This window comes from Salvelinus fontinalis, chromosome 35 (genome assembly GCF_029448725.1).
Source record: "Salvelinus fontinalis isolate EN_2023a chromosome 35, ASM2944872v1, whole genome shotgun sequence".
Taxonomy (NCBI): domain Eukaryota; kingdom Metazoa; phylum Chordata; class Actinopteri; order Salmoniformes; family Salmonidae; genus Salvelinus; species Salvelinus fontinalis.
Genome location: NC_074699.1, coordinates 8,457,843 through 8,481,752, shown reverse-complemented (window position 1 = coordinate 8,481,752; position 23,910 = coordinate 8,457,843). Strand labels below are relative to the sequence as shown.

The window sequence follows — 23,910 nt, the reverse complement described above, 5'->3', positions numbered from 1 at the left end:
AGGCACTGGTTGGTCGGGCCAATTGAGGGAGTATGTATAGTTAAAGTGACTATGCAAACATGACAAACAGAGAGCAGCAGCAGAGTAACAGAGGGGGGGGGGCACAATGCAAATAGTCCAATTATGGCTTGGGGGTAAAAACTGTTGAGAAGCCTTTTTGTCCTAGTCTTGGCACTCCGGTACCGCTTGCTATGCGGTAGTAGAGAGAACAGTCTATGACTGGGGTGGCTGGGGACTTTGACAATTTTTAGGGCCTTCCTCTGACACCGCCTGGTGTAGAGGTCCTGGATGGCAGGCAGCTTAGCCCCAGTGATGTACTGGGCCGTACGCACTACCCTCTGAAGTGCCTTGCGGTCGGAAGCCGAGCAATTGCTGTACCAGGCAGTGATGCAACCAGTCAGGATGCGCTCGATGTTGCAGCTGTAGAACCTTTTGAGGATCTGAGGACCCATACCAAATCTTTTTAGTTTCCTGATGGGGAATAGGCTTTGTCGTTCCATCTTCACAGCTGTCTTGGTGTGTTTGGACCATTCTAGTTTGTTGGAGATGTGGACACCAAGGAACTTGAAGCTTTCAGCATGCTCCACAGCAGCCCCGTCGATGAGAATGGGGGCGTGCTCGGTCCTCCTGTTCCTGTAGTCTACAATCATCTCCTTTGTCTTGGTTAAGTTGAGGGTTAGATTGTTATTCTGGCACCACCCGGCCAGGTCTCTGACCTCCTCCCTATATGCTGTCTCGTCGTTGTCGGTGATCAGGCCTACCCCTGTTGTGTCGTCTGCAAACTTAATGATGGTGTTGGAGTCGTGCCTGGCCATGCAGTCATGGGTGAACAGGGAGTACAGGAGGGGACTGATCACACACCCCTGAGGGGCTCCAGTGTTGAGGATCAGCGTGGCAGATGTGTTGCTACCTACCCTCACCACCTGGGGGCGGCCCGTCAGGAAGTCCAGGATCCAATTGCAGAGGGAGGTGTTTAGTCCCAGGTTCCTTAGCTTAGTGATGAGCTTTGAGGGTACTATGGTGTTGAACGCTGAGCTGTAGTCAATGAATAGCATTCTCACGTAGGTGTTCCTTTTGTCCAGGTGGGAAAGGGCAGTATGCAATAGAGATTGTATCATATGTGGATCTGTTTGGGCGGTATGCAAATTGGAGTGGATCTAGGATTTCTGGGATAATGGTGTTTATGTGAGCCATTACCAGCCTTGTGAATGTTGACCTGTTAAAGGTCTTACTCACGCCGGCTACGGAGAGTGTGATCACACAGTTATCCGGAAAAGCTAATGCTCTCATGCATGCCTCAGTGTTGCTTGCCTCGAAGCGAGCATAGAAGTGATTTAGCTCGTCTGGTAGGCTTGTGTCACTTGGCAGCTCGTGGATATGCTTCCCTTTGTAGTCTGTAATAGTTTGCAAGCCCTGCCACATAAGATGAGCGTCAGAGCCGGTATAGTACGATTCAATCTTAGCCCTGTATTGACGCTTTGCCTGTTTGGTGGTTCGTCGGAGGGCATAGCAGGATTTCTTATAAGCTCCCAGGTTAGAGTCCCGCACCTTGAAAGAGGCAGCTCTAGCCTTTAGCTCAGTGCAAATGTTGCCTGTAATCCATGGCCTCTGGTTGGGGTATGTACGTACAGTCACTGTGGGGACGACATCCTCGATGCACTTATTGATAAAGCCAGTGACTGATGTGGTGTACTCCTCAATGCCATCGGAAGAATCTCATAACATGTTCCAGTCTGTGATAGGAAAACAGTCCTGTAGCTTAGCATCTGCTTCATCTGACCACTTTTTTTATAGACCGAGTCACTGGTGCTTCCTGCTTTCATGCGGCCTCCCGGGTGGCGCAGTGGTCTAGGGCACTGCATCGCAGTGCTAGCTGCGCCACCAGAGTCTCTGGGTTCACGCCCAGGCTCTGTCGCAGCCGGCCGCAACCGGGAGGTCCGTGGGGCGACGCACAATTGGCATAGCGTCGTCCGGGTTAGGGAGGGTTTGGCCGGTAGGGATATCCTTGTCTCAGTATGTAAATGTAATAAAATGTATGCACTCTACTGTAAGTCGCTCTGGATAAGAGCGTCTGCTAAATGACTAAAATGTAAATGTAATGCTTGTAAACAGGAATTAGGAGTATAGAATTGTGGTTGGATTTACCAAATGGAGGGCAAGTGAGAACTTTGTACGCGTTTCTGTTTGTGGAGTACAGGTGATCTATATTTTTATATTCTATATTTTTTTCCCCTCTGGTTGCACATTTAACATGTTGATAGAAAAGAGGTATAACTGATTTAAATTTCCCTGGATTAAAGTCTCCGGCCACTAGGAGCGCCACCTCTAGGTGGCAGTTTCCTGTTTCCTTATTTCCTTATACAGCTGACTGAGTACGGTCTTAATGCCAGCATCCGTCTGTGGGGGTAAATAAACAGCCACGAAAAATATAGCGAAAAACTCTCTAGGCAAATAGTGTGGTCTGCATTTTATCACAAGGTACTCTACTTCAGGCGAGCAAAATCTAGAGATTTCCTTAGATTTCGTGCACCAGCTGTTGTTTACAAATATGCACAGACCGCCTCCCCTCTTCTTACCGGAGTGTGCTGTTCTATCCTGCCGCTATCTGAATATCCATGTCATCATTCAGCCACGATTCCGTGAAAAATAAGATATTACAGAATTTTAATGTCCAATTGGTCGGATATTCGTGATCGTACCTCGTCTAATTTATTGTCCAATGATTGCACGTTGGCGAGTAATATTGACGGTAACGGCAGCTTTCCCACTCGCATTCTGTGGATCCTTACGAGGCACCCCGCTCTGTGTCCTCTGTACCTGCCTCTCTTCCTCTTGCAAATAACTGGGATGTTGGCCTTGTCGGGTGTTCGGAGAATGTCCTGTGCGTCCTGCTTGTTGAAGAAGGGCTACCACCAAGCAAGTGGCACCATGAAGACCAAGGAGCTCTCCAAACAGGTCAGGGACAAAGTTGTGGAGAAGAACAGATCAGGGTTGGGTTATAAAAAAATATCCAAAACTTTGAACATCCCACGGAGCACCATCAAATCCATTATTAAAAAAATTAAAAGAATATGGCACCACAACAAACATGCCAAGAGAGGGCCGCCCACCAAAACTCACAGACCAGGCTTGGAGGGCATTAATCAGACAGGCAACAAAGAGACCAAAGATAACCCTGAAGGAGCTGCAACGCTCCACAGCGGAGATTGGAGTATCTGTCCATAGGACCACTTTCAGCCGTACACTCCACAAAGCTGGGCTTTACGGAAGAATGTCCCAAAAAAATAAATAAGCAAACACATTTGGTGTTCGCCAAAAGGCATGTGGGAGACTCCCCAAACATATGGAAGAAGGTATTACGGGTAAGATGAGACTAAAATTGAGCTTTTTAGCCATAAAGGAAAACGCTATGTCTGGCGCAAACCCAACACCTCTCATCACCCTGAGAACAACATCCACACAGTGAAGCATGGTGGTGGCAGCGTCATGCTCTGGGGATGTTTTTCATCGGCAGGGACTGGGAAAATGGTCAGAATTGAAAGAATGATGGATGGTGCTAAATACAGGGAAATTCTTGAAGGAAACCTGTTTCAGTCTTCCAAAGATTTGAGACTGGGATGGAGGTTCACCTTCCAGCAGGACAATTACCCGAAGCATACTGCTAAAGCAACACTCGAGTGGTTTAAGGGGAAACATTTAAATGTCTTGGAATGGCCTAGTCAAAGCCCAGACCTCAATCCAATTGAGAATATGTTGTATGACTTTAGATTGCTGTACACCAGCGGAACCCATCCAACTTGAACAAGCTGGAGAAGTTTTGCCTTGAAGAATGAGTAAAAATCCCAGTAGCTAGATGTGCCAAGCTTATAGAGACATACCCCAAGAGACTTGTAGCTGTAATTGCTGCAAAAGGTGGCTCTACAAAGTATTGTTTCTTCCACAATAAAAAATATTTTGCATCTTCAGAGTGGTAGGCATGTTGTGTAAATCAAATGATACAATAACCCCAAAAATCTATTTTAATTCCAGGTTGTAAGGTAAGAAAATAGGAAAAATGCCAAGGGGGATGAATACTTTTGCAAGCCACTGTAGAATAAACAAATAGGTCTGCTCATTTGCGCTCATTTAAAAAAAAAATGCAATGATTGCCTGTAGAAGGCGCTCTACGAGTCGCTCATTGAACATCATTCAGCCCTCGGTCACAAAGTTAGAGAAAGTAGGCATGACGGTGATGGCGAGTAAACAATTAAAAGTACACTTCACCAACCAAGCACCCATGAGGGATATCCTACGAAGCAAGCTAGATCTACTAAGGGTTTTCTAAAATTAACCAGCTTCAGTTAGCTTCACATTCCAGCGAAGGCTTCATCCATACTATGGCAGCGGACATTGTTCATCCACCTGCCGCTAAATCTAGCAGGCTTGTAACTGCGTGAGCATGTCGCACATGGCTAGCCTAACTCTTCATTGAGACAATGCTGAAATACCAATCCATGGGCGAGTCAGTGCCACATTTTCGTTTGTGCCGAAATCAAAATGAAATAAAAGTTATCTTGCAAAATCAGCAGGCTATGTGAAATAGGCTTTTAGAACTGCAGTCTTTATTTTATTACTTATCGTTAATGGTGTCTTTGGTGTGCTTATTTACATTTACATTTTATCAATGCAATAGCACATTTTTTTCCACTCCTATCAATATTATAATTAGTATTAAGTCATACAAAAGTGTTACATTGCGTGAAGTTTAAAATGCTAATTGCTAAATTAAATGTAATTTAATTAAACCATTACTAAATGCAGTGGCGTGCCGTGGGCCTGGGGTCTGGGCCTTCAGTGAGGTATTACACAGTCCCACCCGAATTAATCCACCTCATTATGATGCCATGGCTCTAGACACAATACATTTAGACAGAAACGCAGTATAACCAGGCGTTGCGGCACCTTGAAATTGACAAATTGACATTTGACAAAAACATGACACAATCAATGAGTCTTTTCAATATTTCCCTTCACCTTTTCATTGTGCAGCTCCGTTGCCCTGCGCGCGTGTTCTTTGAGCTGTAGATCCACTCGTGTCCCCAAAAGTTTTCAAAAGCACCATTGCTTGTTAGTGCCCAGCCGTACTTTAGTGTCTCGTTGCTGCCTTGGTTAGACAACTCAAGTTTGCAAAGCCAGTGTGGCTCCAAACACCAAATCGATCACTTGCAAATAATAGGCATTTCCAGCAGTACAGTTTGCAGTGCTTCTCGGAGCCAAGGAGCCATTGACAGCGCTCACCCCATTGACAGCGCTTGTAGTTGAAACTTTGAAAGTGGCGAGCGAACGAAGCCCTTTCCCGCCTGTGACAGGCTTTGTGGCGTCGGGCGACCTCTCCTTACAATGTCTAACTTTTCTTGAAAAGTTCGTCTTGAGAATGGCGTTATAATTATATCCTCGACCAAATCGATATCCTCTCCTCCTTCCGCCATTGTGGGTTGAAAAAACAGCTTAGTAGTACGCGAATTAATTCGTTTATCAAATTCCGTTTCCTAGATCTCCATAGGACCTGCCTCTCAATATTGGTAATCCAATCAAAAGACGTGCACGCACTACGCCTGCTAGCTGGCTCCTGTGTAACACTGGAGCCAGCCAGCAGGCGTACAATAGCCAACTCTAAAGCTGATTGGTTGACACTAAATTTTCATTTCCATTCACTATAAGCGACAAGCGCCCGCACTGTTGATTCTGAAGGCCTGAGGGCAGATTTTAGACCCCTGGCAACACATGATGGCTGAATATGATTGGATAAAAGATCTAACATAAAGACAAGCCCTCCAAATCTCAACCTGGGGCTGGAAGCAGTGCAACCAAGACGAAAGCTATGAAATGAAGAGTATAACTCTTCCTCTGGGGAAAATTTAATACATATTTGTGGGAAAATATATTTAAAAAAAGATTATATTCTGATGATGTTTAGGCCAGCAGAGAAGGCCTTGCGACGGCCCATCACTGACTAAATGTGTAAAACAAATTAGTCTTCTTCCTCAAATGAAGGGGCTGATGACACAATCTTTGCGAGAGGGATGGAATCTGATTTAATTGGTCCTCAACTCTATCATTTCATTCGGGTAAGTGGAGTTAGCCATGAGTTAACCTGCCAAGGAGAAGATTAGTTCTGAAGTATTCTTTGCCATAGAAATGTACCTTGCTAAAGGCGAACCATATTTGAATGACCAAAGTTACCTCGCTAACTCCTAAAACCTTCTTCGTAGGATATACCCCTCTGGCCTCATCATATGCTGACTTAATGTTAGCTGGCTAGCTATCCAGCAAGGTAGTTAGCTTAGCTAGCTAGCTAGCGATCTGTGCAACTTATGTGCTAACATAAGACTGGCGCCAAAGTGAATAATCATCCTTGATACAAAAATAACACTGTACTGTCTGGGCCTATTACAGTGCTTTCAGAAAGTTTTCAAATGTATCCTTGACTTAATCCACATTTTGTTGTGTTACAACCGGATCTCAAAATTGATTAATTTGATTTTTATCCTCACCTATCTACACACAATACCGCATAATAAGTAAAAACATGTTTTGTTTTTTACAGCTGTGTCTTTTTGAGTCTACAAGAGCTTTCCACATCTTGATTGTACATTATTTGTCCAATATTCTTAAAACATTTCTTCAAGCTGTCAAGTTGACTGTTGATCATTGCCAAACAGATATTTTCAAGTATTGCCATAGATTTTCAAACTGATTTAAGTTAAAACAGTAACTAGGCCACTCAGGAACATTCAATGTCATCTTGGCAAGCAATTCCATTGTCGATTTGGCCAGTTGTTTTATGTTAACGTGAATTTGTCTCCCAGTTAGTGGTAGAAAACAGACTGAACCAGGTTATCCTCTAGGATTTTGCCTGTGCTTATAGCTGTATTACGATAATTTTTTTTTTTTGATCATAAAAAACTCCCTAGTCCTTGCTGATGACAAGCATACCCATTACATGATCCAGCCACCACCATGCTTGAAAATATGGAGAGTGGTATTCAGTGATGTGTTGTGTTGGATTTGCCACAAACATAACACTTTGTATTCAGGACAAAAACTTAATTTCTTTGTCAAATGTTTGCAGTATTACTTAAGTGCCTTGTTGCAAACCGGACACATATTTTTTGAATATTTTTATTCTGTACAAGCTTCCTTCTTTTCACTCTGTCAATATTATTATGTATTGTGGAGTAACCACCATTATATCACAACCATTAAACTCTTATATCACAACCAAGTAACTGTTTTAAAATCACCCTTGACTCATGGATGGTGAAATCGGTGAGCAGTGTCCTTCTTCTCCAGCAAATGAGTTAGGAAGGGTGCCTGTATCTTTGTGATTTCTGGGTGTATTGATACAACACCCAAAGCCTCAATAATAACTTCACCATCCGCAAAGGGATATAGTCAGCATCTGCTTTTTTTCTTTTTTTTCTTTACACATCTACCAATCGGTGCCCTTCTTTGTGAGGCAGATGTTATTGTGATGGACCAGCCTGGAGACAGATATAGTCATTGTGTGCACTGCAAAGATAAATAAATTATTGTGGGGGCAGTCTTGTTAGACTTCAGTGCAGCTTTTGACATTATCGATCATAGTCTGCTACTGGAAAAACGTATGTGTTATGGCTTTACACCCCCTGCTATAACGTGGATAAAGAGTTACTTGTCTAATAGAACACAGAGGGTGTTCTTTAATGGAAACATATCAAATATTATTCTGTTAGAATTCGGAATTCCCCAGGGTAGCTGTTTAGGCCTCTTGCTTTTTTCAATGTTTACTAACAACATGCCACTGACTGAGTAAAGACAGAGTTTCTATGTATGCAGATGACTCAACACTATATACGTCAACTACTACAGCGACTGAAATGACTGCAACACTCAACAAAGAGCTGCAGTTAGTTTCAGAGTGGGTGGCAAGGAATAAGTTAGCCCTAAATATTTCTCAAACTAAAAGCATTGTATTTGGAACAAAACACTCACTAAACCCCAAACCTCAACTAAATCTTGTAATAAATAATGTGGAAATTGAGAAAGTTGAGATGACTGCTTGGAGAAACACTAGATAGTAAACTGTCATTGTTAAAACATATTGATGCAGTAGTAGCTAAGATGGGGAGAAGTATGTCTATAATAAAACGATGCTCTGCCTTCTTAACAACACTATCAACAAGGCAGTTCCTGCAGGCCCTAGTTTTGTCACACCTTGACTACTGTTCAGTCGTGTGGTCAGGTGCCACAAAAAGAGGAAAATTGCAAATTGGCTCAGAACTGGGCTGCACGGCTGGCCCTTGGATGTACACAGAGAGCTAATATTAATAATATTCATGTCAATCTCTCCTGGCTGAAAGTGGAAGAGAGATTGACTTCATCACTACTTCTATTTATGAGACATGTTGAATGCACCGAGCTGTCTGTCTAAACTACTGGCACACAGCTCGGACACCCATGCATAATCCACAAGACATGCCACAAGAGGTCTCTTCACAGTCCCCAAGTCCAGAACAGACTACGGGAGGCACACAGTACTACATAGAGCCATGACTACATGGATCTCTATTCCACATCAAGTAACTGAAGCAAACAGTACAATTAGATTTAAAAAACACCTTATGGAACAGTGGGGACTGTGAAGCAACACAAACATTGGCACAGACACATGCATACACACACAATAACATACGCCGTATAAATGCACATGGATTTAGTAATGTAGATATGTGGTAGTGGTGGATTAGGGGCCTGAGGGCCCACAATGTGTTGTGAAATCTGTGAATGTATTGTAATGTTTTAAGATTGTATAAACTGCCTTAATTTCGCTGGACCCCAGGAAGAGTAGCAGCAGCTAATGGCAATCCATAATAAAAACAAATAGAAAAACTCAGTTTGACATGTCATATAAACTGCCGTAGTGTATTTGTGAAATGGAAATCGTGAACAAAATATACATCACCAGCCCGTGAGGCAGATTTAATAGTGATGGATGTACTCACAGGGCATCTGGAGGCAGTGCTGGAGGATAGAGAGCAGGTAAGGATAGGCGTCTGTGTGGTTCAACTTCTTCTTGATCAACTCAAACATCTGGCCAGCGCTCTTAGTGTCCACGTGGGTCTGTTGAATGAAAGGAAAACCTACAATCATTAGAACACCAAGTCAATCCATAATAATAAGCCTGACATGAGGCATGGATGCTATTAGCAATCTTCAACACAAGCACTGGATGACCAAAGTTCGACATTCATAGATGGAGAACATTCCAATAAAGACACGTGAACTTTCCATGGGCCTAACGTAGAGGAGAACCTGTTCTAGGTTGCACATTAATACCAGTGCTCGGTTTGACAATACTTTTGATTTCAGTTCAATAAAACAATCTGGGCTTAATTATACAATGTATTGATGGCAATGGGGATGGTAAAACAGGCACTCACCAGGTCAAAACGCTTGGCAAGTTCCAAGTCATCCTCATTCCTCACCATCTCAAAGAAGTCCAAATGCCTGGAAATATGACACAGGCATGAAAGGGACAATGAGCTTGAGTGAGTCATTCCATCTCTGTCTGTAAATCTTACGAGCTGGATGCCAGCTTTGAATCTAACAACCTTACTGTAGGGACTAAGAAGCTTTCTAAGAGGCTTGGTGGTCATCTTGTCCCCTGCCTCACCTGTCCAGAATGGCATTATCGTGCCCTCTGAGCTTGTCAATCACGGGCTGGATCCCCAACATCAGGAACTCGTACCTAAGGTGGAGGCGGAACTCCAGGTTGTCCTGAAGATTGATGTACAGGGTATCAAACACAGCTGATGACAACAGCAGCAACACTGAATCATTCAGGCATACAGTAGCTTGATCTTGGACTTGTAATTAGCTTCATCAGTTGTTTATGTATGTAGGCTACTGTGTCTGTGTACTATTGTAACGCAAGAATGAACTTGACTTTCAGTGCATTCGGAAAGTATTTAGACCCCTTGACTTTTTCCACATTTGTTTTTCTTTACAGCCTTATTCTAAAATGGATAACATTTTTTTTTTGTCCCTCATCAATCTACACACAATACCCCATAATGACAAAGCAAAAACAGGTAAAAAATAAAAACTGAAATGTCACATTTACATAAGTATTCAGACCCTTTACTCAATACTTTGTAGAAGCACCTTTGGCAGCGATTACAGCCTCAAGTCGTCTTGGGTATGATGCTACAAGCTTGGCACAGCTGTATTTGGGGAGTTTCTCTCATTCTTCTCTGCAGATCCTCTCAAGGTCAGGTTGAATGGAGAGCGTTGCGACACAGCAATTTCAGGTCTCTCAAGAGATGTTTGATCGGGTTCAGGTCCGGGCTCTGGCTGGGCCACTCAAGGACATTAAGAGAACTGTTCCGAAGCCAATCCTGTGTTGTCTTGGCTGTGTGATTAGGGTTGTTGTCCTGTTGCAAGGTGAACCTTCACCCCAGTCTGTGGTCCTGAGCACTCCGGAGTGGGTTTTCATCAAGGATCTCTCTGTACTTTGATCTGTTCATCTTTTCCTCGATCCTGACTAGTGTCTCAGTCCATGCTGCTGAAAAACCTCCCCACAGCATGATGCTGCCACCACCATGCATCACCGTAGGGGTGGTGCCATGTTTCCTCCAGATGTGACGCTTGGCATTCAGGCAAAAGAGTTCCATCTTGGTTTCATCTTGTTTCACATGGTCTGAGAGTCTTTAGGGGCCTTTTGGCAAACTCCAAGTGGGCAGCAGGTAGCCTAGTGGTTAGAGCATTGGACTAGTAACCGAATCTGTCGTTCTGCCCCTGAACAAGGCAGTTAACCCAGTGTTCCTGGGCTGTCATTGAAAATAAGAATTTGTTCTTAACTGACTTGCCTAGTTAAATAAAGGTAAAATAAAATAAAAAAATGTGCCTTTTACTGAGGAGTGGCTTCTGTCTTGCCACTCTACCATAAAGGCGTGATTAGTGGAGTGCTGCAGAGCTGGTTTTCTTCTGGAAGGTTCTCCCATCTCCACAGGGTAATTATAGAACTCTGTGAGAGTGACCATTGGGTTCTTGGTCACCTCCCTGACCAAGACCCTTCTTGCTCAGTTTAGCCGGGCAGCCAGCTCTAGGAAGAGTCTTGGTGGGTCCAAACTTCTTCCATTTAAGAATGATGGAGGCCACTGTGTCCTTGGGAACCTTCAATGCTGCAGAAATGTTTTGGTACACTTCCCCAGATCTGTGCCTCGACAGAATCCTGTCTCGGAGCTCTACAGACAATTCCTTCACCCTCATGGCTAAGTTTTTGCTCTGACATGCACTGTCAACTGTGGAACCTTAAATAGACAGGTTTGTGCCTTTCCAAATAATGTCCAATCAATTGAATTTACCACAGGTGAACTCCAATGAAGTTGCAGAAACATCTCAAGGATTATTAATGGATGCACCTGAGCTCAATTTCTAGTCTCATAGCAAAGGGTCTGAATACTTATTTAAATAAGGTATTTCTGTATATAACTTTTTTATACATTTGCAAAAATGCCAAAAAGCCTGTTTTCGCTTAGTCACTATGGGGTATTGTGTGTAGATTGCTGAGGATTTTTTATTTATTTAATCCATTTTAGAATAACGCTGTAACGTAGCAAAATGTCGAAAAAGTCAAGGGGCCTGAATACTTTCCGAAGGCACTGTACAGCTGGAATCCTTAATGATGAAACAGTCATGTTCATTTGCAATATTTCAACAACAAGAAGTTACTGCAAACAACACCGTTTTTTCCCCCGCTCGGACATCATTGCACACGCGATGGAAGAGCACAATATGTACTGCAATTCAATTTACCATGCTAATACATTTTTTTTACTAAATTACGCTCCTCAACCTGCCAACCAAAATATAAAAACAGTGGTGGGGCGGCCAGTGACGACGTTTCCCCCTACTCCAGACTCCATCTTTAAGATGTATTCTTGACATATTCTGACTGTTTGACAAGGGACCAAGGTCATCCCAAATTCAACCATGAACAATGAATGATGTAGCCTCTATCACTCAAATCTAATGTATTTCTAAGGGTGTATGCAGTCAAATTATTAGATGATATCTTGGTAGAACTGTTTAAATGTAAATCTTTCTGCCATGAATCATCCAATAGAAAGTAGACCTAGCTGTGGGTGTGACAGGGGGGTTAAAGAGTAACATGGCGATCATGACTGACCTCCCCAGCTCCGGCATTGAGCACAGCGTTGATAAAGGACATGATGGCTGTCTTCAGGTTGACCTCGTCTCTGTAGCGCCCCGTACTTCTGTCTAGCTCATTCAGTAACGTCTGCATGGGTTACAGGGACAGTTCTCAGTTAGGTGCATGGGTTGAACTGACAATTATTCAGTTCAATTCATTACAATACATAAACAACTCAGGGCTCCCGAGTGGTGCAGCAGTCTAAGGCACAGCTTCTCACTGCTAGAGGCGTCACTACAGACCCAGGTTCGATTCCCGGCGGTATAACAACCGGGCCGTGATTGGGAGTCCCATAGGGCGACGCACAATTGGCCCAGCGTCATCCGGGTTTGCCAGAGTAGGCCTTCATTGTAAATAAGAATTTGTTCTTAACTAACTTGTCTAGTCAAATAAAGGTTCTATTAAATAAATAAATAAAAAAACAATGAAATTGATCTGCAAGAGTTACAGTGGTGGGTAAACTACAGCCAATCAATCCCACCGGTCAATTAAATGTTATGGTTTTAAGGTCCAATTGAAATAAAATAATCAAATCAGCCCTTAAAAATGTGCACTACCCGTCCTGATGTGGCCCTTGGGCCAAGAAGTTTGCCCACCCCTGGGTTACAGGGACAATTTCCTTGCAACTCTTCTAAACATGGTTAAAAATACATATTAACTCTTGGGGATGACCTAAAATGTGTGTGTCATTTACTTCTGATTAGCTTTAGGAGTACTCCTGCACTTGTTGGACTATACCTGGAAGCGGGTCCTCTCGGCAGCATACTTCTGGTAGTGGGCCATCGCCTGCAGCACCTTCTTGTGGCCATCGGGCACCAGGCACACTGCGCCCAGGATCTCCAGCACGGCCACTTTGGTCTTGACGTTGTCCTGCCGCAAGCTCTGGGAGATGATATTGATGCTCTGCGGGTGGGCCAGCACGTGGGCTCGACCCTGCGAGTTGTTCATCAGGGCCTTGATGCAGCCGATGACCGAGGTGTGCACGCGGCTCTCCGACGTCTCGTAGTCCATGCTCCGCAGGAAATTGAGCAGGCAGGTGAGGCCGTCGAGCTCAATGAAGCGCGTCACAAACCTGGGAGGTGGAGGGGTGAGGCGTGAGGATGTGTCAGTCAAAAAAGGTTGAAAGGTCAACAATGGAAGACAAGGATTAAACAAACACTGGAAACTATAGTCTGCTTCACAAATGGGAGGTTAAGTTGACTTTTATGAAATCTCATTCACCTTGACAAATATCTCTGTGTTTAACTGAAACCCAAAATGTGTCTGTCCTAAGTTGTTTGTTTGAGGCTTTAGGATAACAAGAGTTCGAAAGGTGTAGTAAAATGTGTAAAAAGTTGTACCAAGTGTAAGACGTGTCATGCACATCAGATTTACTGAACTGAACTGTACTGAATTGAAACACAGGTAAACCAAAGGGTCAGTGGTCGAAGAACTGCCACTGAACATATACTGAACAAAAATATAAATGCAACAATTTCAAAGATTTTACTGAGTTACAGTTCATATAAGGAGATCAATCAATTCAAATGAATTCCTCAGGCCCTATTCCTTGGATTTCACTTGGGTATGCCTGCGAGGGCATAGTCCCACTCATTTGGGAGCCAGGCCCACCCACTGGGGAGCCAGGCTCAGCCAATCACAATACGTTTTTCCCCCACAAAAAGGCCTTATTACAGACATAAATACTTTCAGTTTCATCAGCTGTCCGGGTGGCTGGTCTCAGACGATCCCGCAGGTGAAGAAGCTGGATGTGGAGGTCCAGGCTGGCGTGGTTACACATGGTCTGCAGTTGTGAGGCCGATTGGATGTACTGACAAATTCTCTAAAACGACGTTGCGGCTTATGGTAGAGAAATTAACATTCAATTATCTTGCACCAGCTTTATCTTGCACCAGCTCTGGTGGACATTCTTGCAGTCAGCATGCCAATTGCACGCTCCCTCAAAACATCTGTAGCATTGTGTCGTGTGACAAAACTGCACATTTTAGTGGCCTTTCATTGTCCTCAGCAGAAGGCCCACCTGTCTAATGATAATGCTGTTTAATCAGCTTCTTGATATGCCACACCTGTCAGGTGGATAGATTACCTTGGAAAAGGAGAAACGATAACTGACAGGGATGTAAACAAATTTGTGCACAACATTTGAGAGAAAAAAGCTTTTTGTTTGTATGAAACATTTCCGGGATCTTTTCTTTCAGCTCATGAAACCAACACTTTACATGTGGTGCTTATATTTTTGTTCAGTATAGATACACATATAGGCACCCCTTGCTTCGCTACCTACCCCCATTAACCAGCTGTAGGAAGGGATCCCACATGAAACTGTAAACCATAAAACTCAAACCACCCACATTCATCTTAGAACTTTCCTAAAGACAGACTTTATTAACAGGGCCAATGAAGGGTCAATCACCTCATTAACCCCTTACTGCAAGCCTATCTGATCACCTACGATACACAAACATGAAGGGCGTGACATCAAGTCAGCCATGTTGATGTTCCCCTCACACAGATTCTTTCCCTGATCAAGTTCATAAATCATGTAAATCGATCGAGTTCATAACAAACGTAAGTCTGTTTCTGTTCAGACAGACAAAGAGAGGGAGAAAGTGAACGAGAAAGAGAGCGAGGGGGGTAGGTCTTATTTATTCATCACTGAAAGAAAAATTAAGAAAATGTAAGAAACATCAAACAGACAGAGCAAGAGAGAGAGCAATATTAAGAGAGAAAGAAGGAGAGAAAAAAAGAATCAGAGGGAGATTTACAGTCAGTCATTGTAACAGATTGTTTTGACACTGTCAGACGAGCTGAGTCCAAGTTCCATCCCCTCCCACCGCTTTCTTGGCAAGAGCGGTAGTGGAAAAAAACACACCCCATCCTTCAAAGTGCATAAATCACCCCGTTATTATCCTATACATCTGAAGCCAGGCTACCCTGCCGCTAACTCAATCCCAGATTTCGAGAGTGCACGCGGTTCACCTGGCAATGCTCTTGCAACCCTCAGATCCCCAGGAACACACAGGTAAGGTCATAAATACCGTACACCAGTGTTGGGTTCGAGACCATCTAAAGCGAGACTGATTCAAGACCAAGACCAGTGCAAATTGAGTCCGAGTCAAGACCAAGACCGGGAGGGGGGTGCACACACCTCAAAGGCCGAGTGCGCATACACATACAGCACATTCACATAGACGTGCACACACACACACAGGTAAAACAGACTCCCCCGACATGCAATGCGCTTCTAATTTCAGCACTAACATTACTCTTTGTCACATTGCAAACTGAAGTTGATCTCTCTACCTAAAGGTGTAACATCGCCCGCTCACTGTTGGCAGATGTTATTACGAAGGTGGGTGTCTAGGTGTCACACGTGGCTACTCACAGCTATGCTCTGTCACACACAAGAGCGCGTACGCAGACAAGCATGCATATACACGTACACATGCAGGCGCGCACACACACACACACTCTTTGCGCTCCATGAATTCCTGCTCCTTACAAAGGACATCCAATGATGCCTAATTCTCAACAGTGGAAACAGTCCCCCCTCTACAACATCATCCAACCATTCACAAATGTTCTCATTCCCTCATTCTTTATCTCTCCTCCTTCTCATTCTCTCTCCTTTCTCTCCTCTTTTAGGTCAAAATAGTTAATCTTAACAAAGGAAATAGAGGAACTAACAGTACAGATAGAAAGCAATAAAAACCGTAAAAGAGGCACAGAATAAGAAATGGAGATACACTTGATCTTTCTTTAATAAGTAATATATTATACAAAATAAAGTGAACTGGACGGAATATGTAAGCAAACTGGAAAGAATATGTAGAAATAATTTACAGAAAACGTGTTACAAATGACAGAGTCATCCATGATTGAACAAACAATATTTTGAAAAAGGAAGCAAAGTACTTTAAGCATATGTTTTCATTTGTCTTCTCCATCTCCACTAACTGAAGATCATTTTAAGGATTTGTTTTCTATTAATAGTGTAAAATAAACAGCTCTACGGTCAGACTGTGAAGGCCTAATTACAGAGGAGGGACTTCTAGATGCAACTTAAAGCCTTCAAGTCCGGGAAAACTCCAGGGCTGGATGGTATATCAGTTGAGGTACAGTGCATTCGGAAAGTATTCAGACCCCTTGACTTTTCCCCATCTTGCTACGTTACAGCTTTATTCTAAAACTGATTAAATTGTTTTTTTCCCCCTCATAAATCTACACACAATACCCCATAATGACATAGCAAAAACAGTTTTTTAGAAATGTTTGCAAATGTATTTAACACAAACTGAAATATCACATACACTACCTTTTTAAAAGTTTGGGATCACTGAGAAATATCCTTGTTTTTGAAAGTCCATTAAAATAACATCAAATTGATCAGAAATACAGTGTAGACATTGTTAATGTTGTAAATGATTTTCTTTGGAATATCTACATAGGTGTACAGAGGCCCATAAATGATAAACTTAGATTAGCTAACACAAAGCGCCATTGGATCACAGGAGTGATGGTTGCTGATAATGGGCCTCTGTACGCCTATGTAGATATTCCATAAAAAATCTGCCTTTTCCAGCTACAATAGCCATATACAGCATTAACAATGTCTACACTGTATTTCTGATCAATTTTATGTTATTTTAATGGACAAAAAGTTAGCTTTTCTTTCAGAAACAAGGACATTTCTAAGTGGTCCCAAACTTTTGAATGGTAGTGTATACTGAGATCATGTGACAGATCATGTGACACTTAGATTGCACACAGGTGGACTTTATTTAACTAATTATGTGACTTCTGAAGGTAATTGGTTACACCAGATCTTATTTAGGGACTTCATAGCAAAGGGGGTGAATACATATGCATGCACCAATTTTCCGTTAGAATTATTTTTACATTTCTTTAAACAAGTAATCTTTTTCACTTCACCAATTTGAACTATTTTGTATATGTTTATTACATGAAATCCAAATAAAAATCAATTTACATTACAGGTTGAAATGCAACAAAATAGTTAAAACGCCAAGGGGGATGAATACTTTTGCAAGGCACTGTATATACTGTATATATATATATAAATCCTAATGAAATATGTGTATGAACAGCAAACAAGGCACTCGATAGCCACAACATGTCAACGTCAACATATAATATACATTGGGCTCCCGACTGGCGCAGTGGTCTAACACACTGCAGTAACTGGTTCGAATCCAGGCTGCATCCCATCCAGCCGAGATTGAGAGTCCTATAGGGCGGCGCACAATTAGCCCAGCGTCGTCCGGGTTTGGTCGGGATAGCCGTCATTGTAAATAAGAATTTATACTGACTTGCCTTGTTAAATAAAGGTTAATAATAAAAAATGTAAAAAGAATAGTGTTCCTCCTACTCTATATAATATATGTTTATATATGTTTTGTTAATTTGATGTTTTGCTAAAATAAAGGTTCCAATAAAATAAGTAATAAACTTGAGTTCTTACTGATTTAAAAATAATCTTCAATAGTGGTAAAGACTGACTTCAAAGAGACCACATTCAAGTCCTCCATCCCCCACTTAGTCCGACTGCTGCTCTCTCTGGCTCCACAACAAACTTCCGCCCGGCTATCTAGAGGTGTGAATACCCAGCCGGCCTACAAGTAGAGGATGGTAAGTGCTTTACAGCAGAAAGAGACTTAGGACTTGGGACCAGCAGCAAAATCTTGTGTAGAGGGTGTTCTAAAAACTGTAATTGTATATAGCGTGTACATTTCTTTACTTATTTTTTTACTTTCTGTGTGGTTTGTGGTGTGCTCACTTACGACAATAGATCAGCGTTGGCTGCTAACTTGGCCCGTATCATGAATATTTCACTTCTGTGTTTGGAGACAATGTATCAGCATTCTTGTTGCATCTCCTGTTAATACATTTTATGTAGGGAAGCTAATGATCCATCATGTATGACATTCCTGGGAGTGTGTAAACTTGTATTTTTTATTAGCATAGCATTTCTATATATTTTCTATAGTTATGTTCTTGAAAACGTATACATTTACCAATTCGTCCACTTGGGTACACCTGGGTGACTTCATACTAAATGTCATGTAGCTTGCTCTTTTTTATTTCACTTTTATTTAACCAGGTAAGTTCTCATTTAAAACTGCGACCTGGCCAAGATAAAGCAAAACAGTGCGACAAAAAACAACACCGAGTTACACATAAACAAATGTACAGTCAATAACACAATAGAAAAATAGAAAAATCTATGTACAGTGTGTGCAAATGTAGAAGAGTAGGGAGGTAGGCAATAAATAGGCCCTAGAGGGGAAAATAATTACAATTTAGCATTAATATTGGATTGCAGATGATGATGTGCAAGTAGAGATACTGGGGTGCAAAAGAGCAAGAGGGTAAGTAATAATATGGGGATGAGGTAGTTGGGTGTGCTATTTACAGATTGGCTGTGTACAGGTACAGTGATCGGTAAACTGCTCAGATAGCTGATGCTTAAAGTTGGAGAGGGAGATATGTCTCCAACTTCAGAGATTTTTGCAATTAGTTCCAGTCATTGGCAGCAGAGAACTGGAAGGAAAGGTGGCCAAAGTAAGTGTTGGCTTTGGGGATGACCAGTGCAAAATACCTGCTGGAGCGCGTGCTACGGGTGGGTGTTGCTATGGTGACCAGTGCACTGAGATAAGGCAGGGCTTTACATGGCAAAGACTTATAGATTACCTGAAACATTGGGTTTGGCTATGGATATGTAGTGAGGGCCAGCCAAAGAGAGCAATCAGGTCGCGGTGGTGAGTAGTATATGGGGATTTGTTGATAAAACGGATGGCACTGTGACTACAATCAGTTTGCTGAGGAGAGTGTTGGGGGCTATTTTGTTAATTACATCGCCGAAGTCAAGGATCGGTAGGATAGTCAGTTTTATGAGGGTAAGTTTGGCGGCATGAGTGAAGGAGGCTTTGTTGCGTAATAGAAAGACGATTCTAGATTTAATTTTGGATTGGAGATGCTTAATGTGAGTCTGGAAGGAGACTAACCAGACACCTAGGTATTTGTATTCAGACCCTTTGCTTATTAGACTCAAAATTGAGACCTGGTGCATCCTGTTTCCATTGATCATGCTTGAGATGTTTTTACAACTTTATTGGAGTCCACCTGTGGTAAATTCAATTGATTGGACATGATTTGGAAAGGCAAACACCTGTCTATATAAGGTCCCACAGTTGACAGTGCATGTCAGAGCAAAAACCAAGCCATGATGTTGAAGGAATCGTCCATAGAGCTCAGAGAAAGGATTGTGTTGAGGCACAGATCTGGGGAAGGGTACAAAAAAATGTCTGCAGCATTGAACGTCCCCAGGAACACATTAGCCTCCATTATCTTTAAATGGAAAAAGGTTAGAAACACCAATACTTTTCCTAGAGCTAGCTGCCCGGCCAAACTGAGCAATCGGGGGAGAAGGGCCTTGGTCAGGGAGGTAACCAAGAACCCAATGATCACTCTGACAGAGCTCTATAATTACTCTGTGGAGATGGGAGAACCTTCCAGAAGGACAACCATTTCTGCTGCACTCCACTAATTAGGCCTTTATGTTAGAGTGGCCAAACAGAGGCCACTCCTCAGCTAAAGGCACATGACAATCTGCTTGGAGTTTGCCAAAAGGCACCTAAAGGACTCTCAGACCATGAGAAACAAGATTCTCTGGTCTGATGAAACCAAGATTGAACTCTTTGGCTTGAATGCCAAGAGTCACACCTGTAAAAAACCTGGCACCATCCCTACAGTGAAGCATGGTGGTGGCAGCATCATGCTGTGGGGATGTTATTCAGCGGCAGGGACTGGGAGACTAGTCAGGATCGAGGGAAAAATGAATGGAGCAAAGTACAGAGAGATCCTTGATGAAAACCTGCTCCAGAGAGGTCTGGGGGCGAAGTTTCACCTTCCAACAGGACAACGACCCTAAGCACACAGCCAAGAAAATGCAGGAGTGGCTTCGGTGCAAGTCTCTGAATGTCCTTGACTGGCCTAGCCAGAACTCAGACTTTAACATGATCGAACATCTCTGGAGAGATCTGAAAATAGCTATGCAGCAACGCTCCCCATCCAACCTGACAGCCTAAGAGGATCTGCAGAGAAGAATGGGAGAAACTCCCCAAATACAGGTGTGCCGAGCTTATAGTGTCATACCCAAGAAGACCCGAGGCTGTAATCGCTGCCAAAGGTGCTTCAACAAAGTACTTAGTAAAGGGTCTGAATACTTATGTTAATGTATTATTTCCATTTTAGAATTTTACTACATTTGCAAACATTTCTAAAAACCTCTTTTTGCTTTGTCATTATGGGATATTGTGTGTAGATTGATGTGGGATAAAAAAAATGTGGAAAAAGTCAAGCGGTCTAAATACTTTCTGAATACAATGTAGGTACTTTGGAGAGTAAGAGTGGAAAACAGAACAAACAACAGAAACAACAGAACACTCCAACAGAATTGGTATTGTGCACGTTATAGAGTAGATCAATAATGTCATATCGCTAATGACAAGATTAATCAGGTAAATACGTTTTTCTGGTTGCCAATTGTGAGGCTAAAACAATGTGGAAATTCATATTATAAGACATCTTAGCCTACATTTGTGCATTCCTCATCCTGCTCACAAATAACTTTCATACTTCTTGCCTCCTTAACATCCTCATAAGTATTAGCGCTGTGGTTCTGTTTTATGTTACTTTGTTCTACAAAATGAAAGACTACTAGCCTGAAAGACTACTAGACTACTAGCAATAAGGCTTGTGCTAATCACCCTGTCCACTTCAACATGATACACATGCACACACACACAAACCCAGACGTGACCCAGACACCGTGGTGCTCGTGGGAATCTGTCACTCCACACTTAAGGCTGACGCTGCACTGGCCCCTGGGAGAAAACTCAACACCCCCCCCATCTTGGTCCAGATCACTACATCACTTAACAGGCACAGACATGCTCCTGACGGTGGGAGATGTAATATTGGCTGGGCTGTCTAAACCTCCTCACGTGTTTCTTTGTGGTTGATCAATGAGATCTCAAAGCGGCTGCTGAATGTGTCAAACAGAGAAGAGGGGAATTGCCCTGCCCAATAAAGAGTGTGAAAGCTTTTCTGGTGATGAAAATGATCCCATATACAGTATATACTGTAAGTAAATGAAGTGTATAGACCTACCTTGTGACACAGTGCTCTCTTATGGAGAGACATTGTGGTGGAGCCATTTTACTTGACCATAGAGTGTGAGTAACAAGAGCATCATCCTGAGGTAGATAGGTGAAAGATGAGGATGAACAGCAGTTAATGACAATGTTTGCCAGCTGTGGTTCAAAACCCTACCTCATTGGCTGAGTCCGAAGCGCTGTTTTCAGGTCCTCCACCACTTTGTTCCTCATTTCCATCTCCTCCTCGTCAAAGGCGAAGAGGGTCTGCATCTGCACAATGACAAAACAAACTCCATGACACAGCAGAAAAAAAATTATGATATTTTTGATTCTGGCTTAGTTGAAGGGAGTCTGAATTATCTTTATCATAACTGCACAATAAGGAACACAACATCAGTTCATCATTGGAGTTCTCCAATAGCTTTGACTTTCAGTGGGTGGGGAGGGGCGACCAAGCTAGACTGTGTGCAGACCAGGGTTCAAATGCATGTGTATTTGAGTATCTGGTATTTGAAATAGTTTTTCTGTGTATTTGAGTATTTTTAAATTGCACAGCCCAAAACAGGTGATTTTGTTTGAGTGAGGGCCAGGTGGTCTGCCAAGTGATATTTGACAGAATTTTCGCATGCTTGTTTCAAGTACCGTTTTCAGATGCCTGGGTTGAATGGATACGAGTGTATTTGAGTCAGTATACTTGAGTATTTTAAAATACTTTCCAGGTGTATTTCCAGGTACATTGAAGTGCTTTACTAATTGTAATTTCAAGTGGACGATGTCTGAATACTTGCTTCGAATGTTTGTGAAAGTGGTTGGTATATTAGGAATATTATTTGAACACAGGACTGATTGTGTACAAAGAGAGCTCAGCATTATTATCATGAAATTAATTATATGGAGGCTGTGCGCTGTTGCTGTGTGTAAGGGATAATCAACGAGGGGCTATGCATTCTATGGAAAATAATGAACGACGTGGAAGGTGTGTTCCATGACGCGCTAGCAGTGTTGCCAACTTAGCGACTTTGTCGCTATATTTAGCGAGTATTCAGACCCCTCTAGCGACACATTTCAAAAAAGCGACTAGCGACAAATCTAGCGACTTTTTCTGGTGTTATTGGAGATGCAGACGTAAAAGCACGTATCATTCTTACTCTTCTCAACAAACAGCGGGTGCTGCAGTGGGCCCCACCCCCCCCCCCGTCCCCCCCCCCGTCCCCGTCCCCCCCCCCGTCCCCGTCCCCGTCCCCGTCCCCGTCCCCGTCCCCCGTCCCAGTCCCAAAGCACTCACAGGCGCAGCAGTCAGAGCAGGATATGTTCACCCCTCCGTGTCCGGACTGCAAATGAATCGCGCATGCGGGAAGCCGCCGCTGGCTGATCCTGTCCTGGCTTACATTCAGGGTGGGATGTAAATGTAAAAAAATTAACTAAAAAATGTAATTAAAAATTAAAAGTAACTCCGCCAGAGTGTCTCTTTTGGGTCACTTTTGCCGGTCCCAAGCCCGGATAAAGGAGGAGGGTTGAAATTGTGACATTTAAAAAAACAAGAATCGACAGAAGAAAGTTCATTTGTAGTTCTAAACATATTTTGGGTGTTTTTTTACTCACTTTTTGTCTCTCCCACAACGTTATTCCTCTCTCCTACAGCGTCTATCACAATTACATGCACATGGCCAATTTTGCAAATTTAGCGACTTCTAGCAACTTTTAGGGCAGCCAATAGCTACTTTACTTACTGAGGAGTTGGCAAACACTGTGCGCTAGCGGAGTGGGAACTGACCTTGCACCGAGTTGCATTATTTTCCAGAGAATGCATAGAGCCCCAAGTTGATTATCCCTTTTATACCATTTACACATTTGCCACCAGAAATGTGTACATTTTCCGGTAGAAATGTGTTCAACATCCACTGAAGTAAGTAGCAAGTTTATTTGATATTAGATATTTATTAGCAAGTTTATTAGCTGCTAGTTCAGCTAACCAAACCATCAGTCCTAGCTTGCTATTTTGAAAATTTAAATTCAACAATACCAATACTGTTGCTTTCAAAAGCAACTCAAACAAAATTTGTAAAAATGAACTATAGCCATTGAATTCTACCGTGCAAATACACCGCGCGTTATAGGGAAATAAGGCACGCTCTAAAATTCCCTTCAAGCCAATCAGAAAGGAGTGTTCAACAATGCCATGGTATATGTAGATCTCTCAGTCATCCGTAACACCAGAAAAGCTCTGTGTAAAAAGATTGCTCACCTCATCTGAGCTCATTATGGGGGACTGGCTCTGTTTTAGGCACCGCAAATCAAACAGATCACATCTTCTCTGTTTTCCTGCTATGTTCCTATTAAAGAGGCGTAATGTATTTGAAGAGGCTGTACGACTATGCCAAAAGGTCTAAGGGCCCGGGGCTGGGTTTCTACTAAACTAACACATGGAATTGTTTTAAGATGGGCATACCAAGGATCCTTTAGCTATTTCATTTAGAATTTTAGGACCCCAGTAAG

General features: G+C 42.7%; 1 protein-coding gene across 2 annotated transcripts in view; it reads right to left on the bottom strand.

The window, feature by feature from the left end:
* daam2 (dishevelled associated activator of morphogenesis 2) overlaps window positions 1–23,910 on the bottom strand; it is a 216,476-nt gene that overhangs the window by 38,571 nt on the left and 153,995 nt on the right. For both annotated transcript variants that reach the window (XM_055899171.1, XM_055899172.1), the window contains exons 5-10: window positions 21,590–21,684; window positions 12,974–13,307; window positions 12,212–12,322; window positions 9,695–9,798; window positions 9,462–9,528; window positions 9,024–9,141 (exon numbers count right to left, since the gene is read on the bottom strand). In XM_055899171.1, coding sequence (XP_055755146.1) covers window positions 9,024–9,141; window positions 9,462–9,528; window positions 9,695–9,798; window positions 12,212–12,322; window positions 12,974–13,307; window positions 21,590–21,684 — 829 coding nt within the window. The remainder of the gene's footprint in view (window positions 1–9,023; window positions 9,142–9,461; window positions 9,529–9,694; window positions 9,799–12,211; window positions 12,323–12,973; window positions 13,308–21,589; window positions 21,685–23,910) is intronic.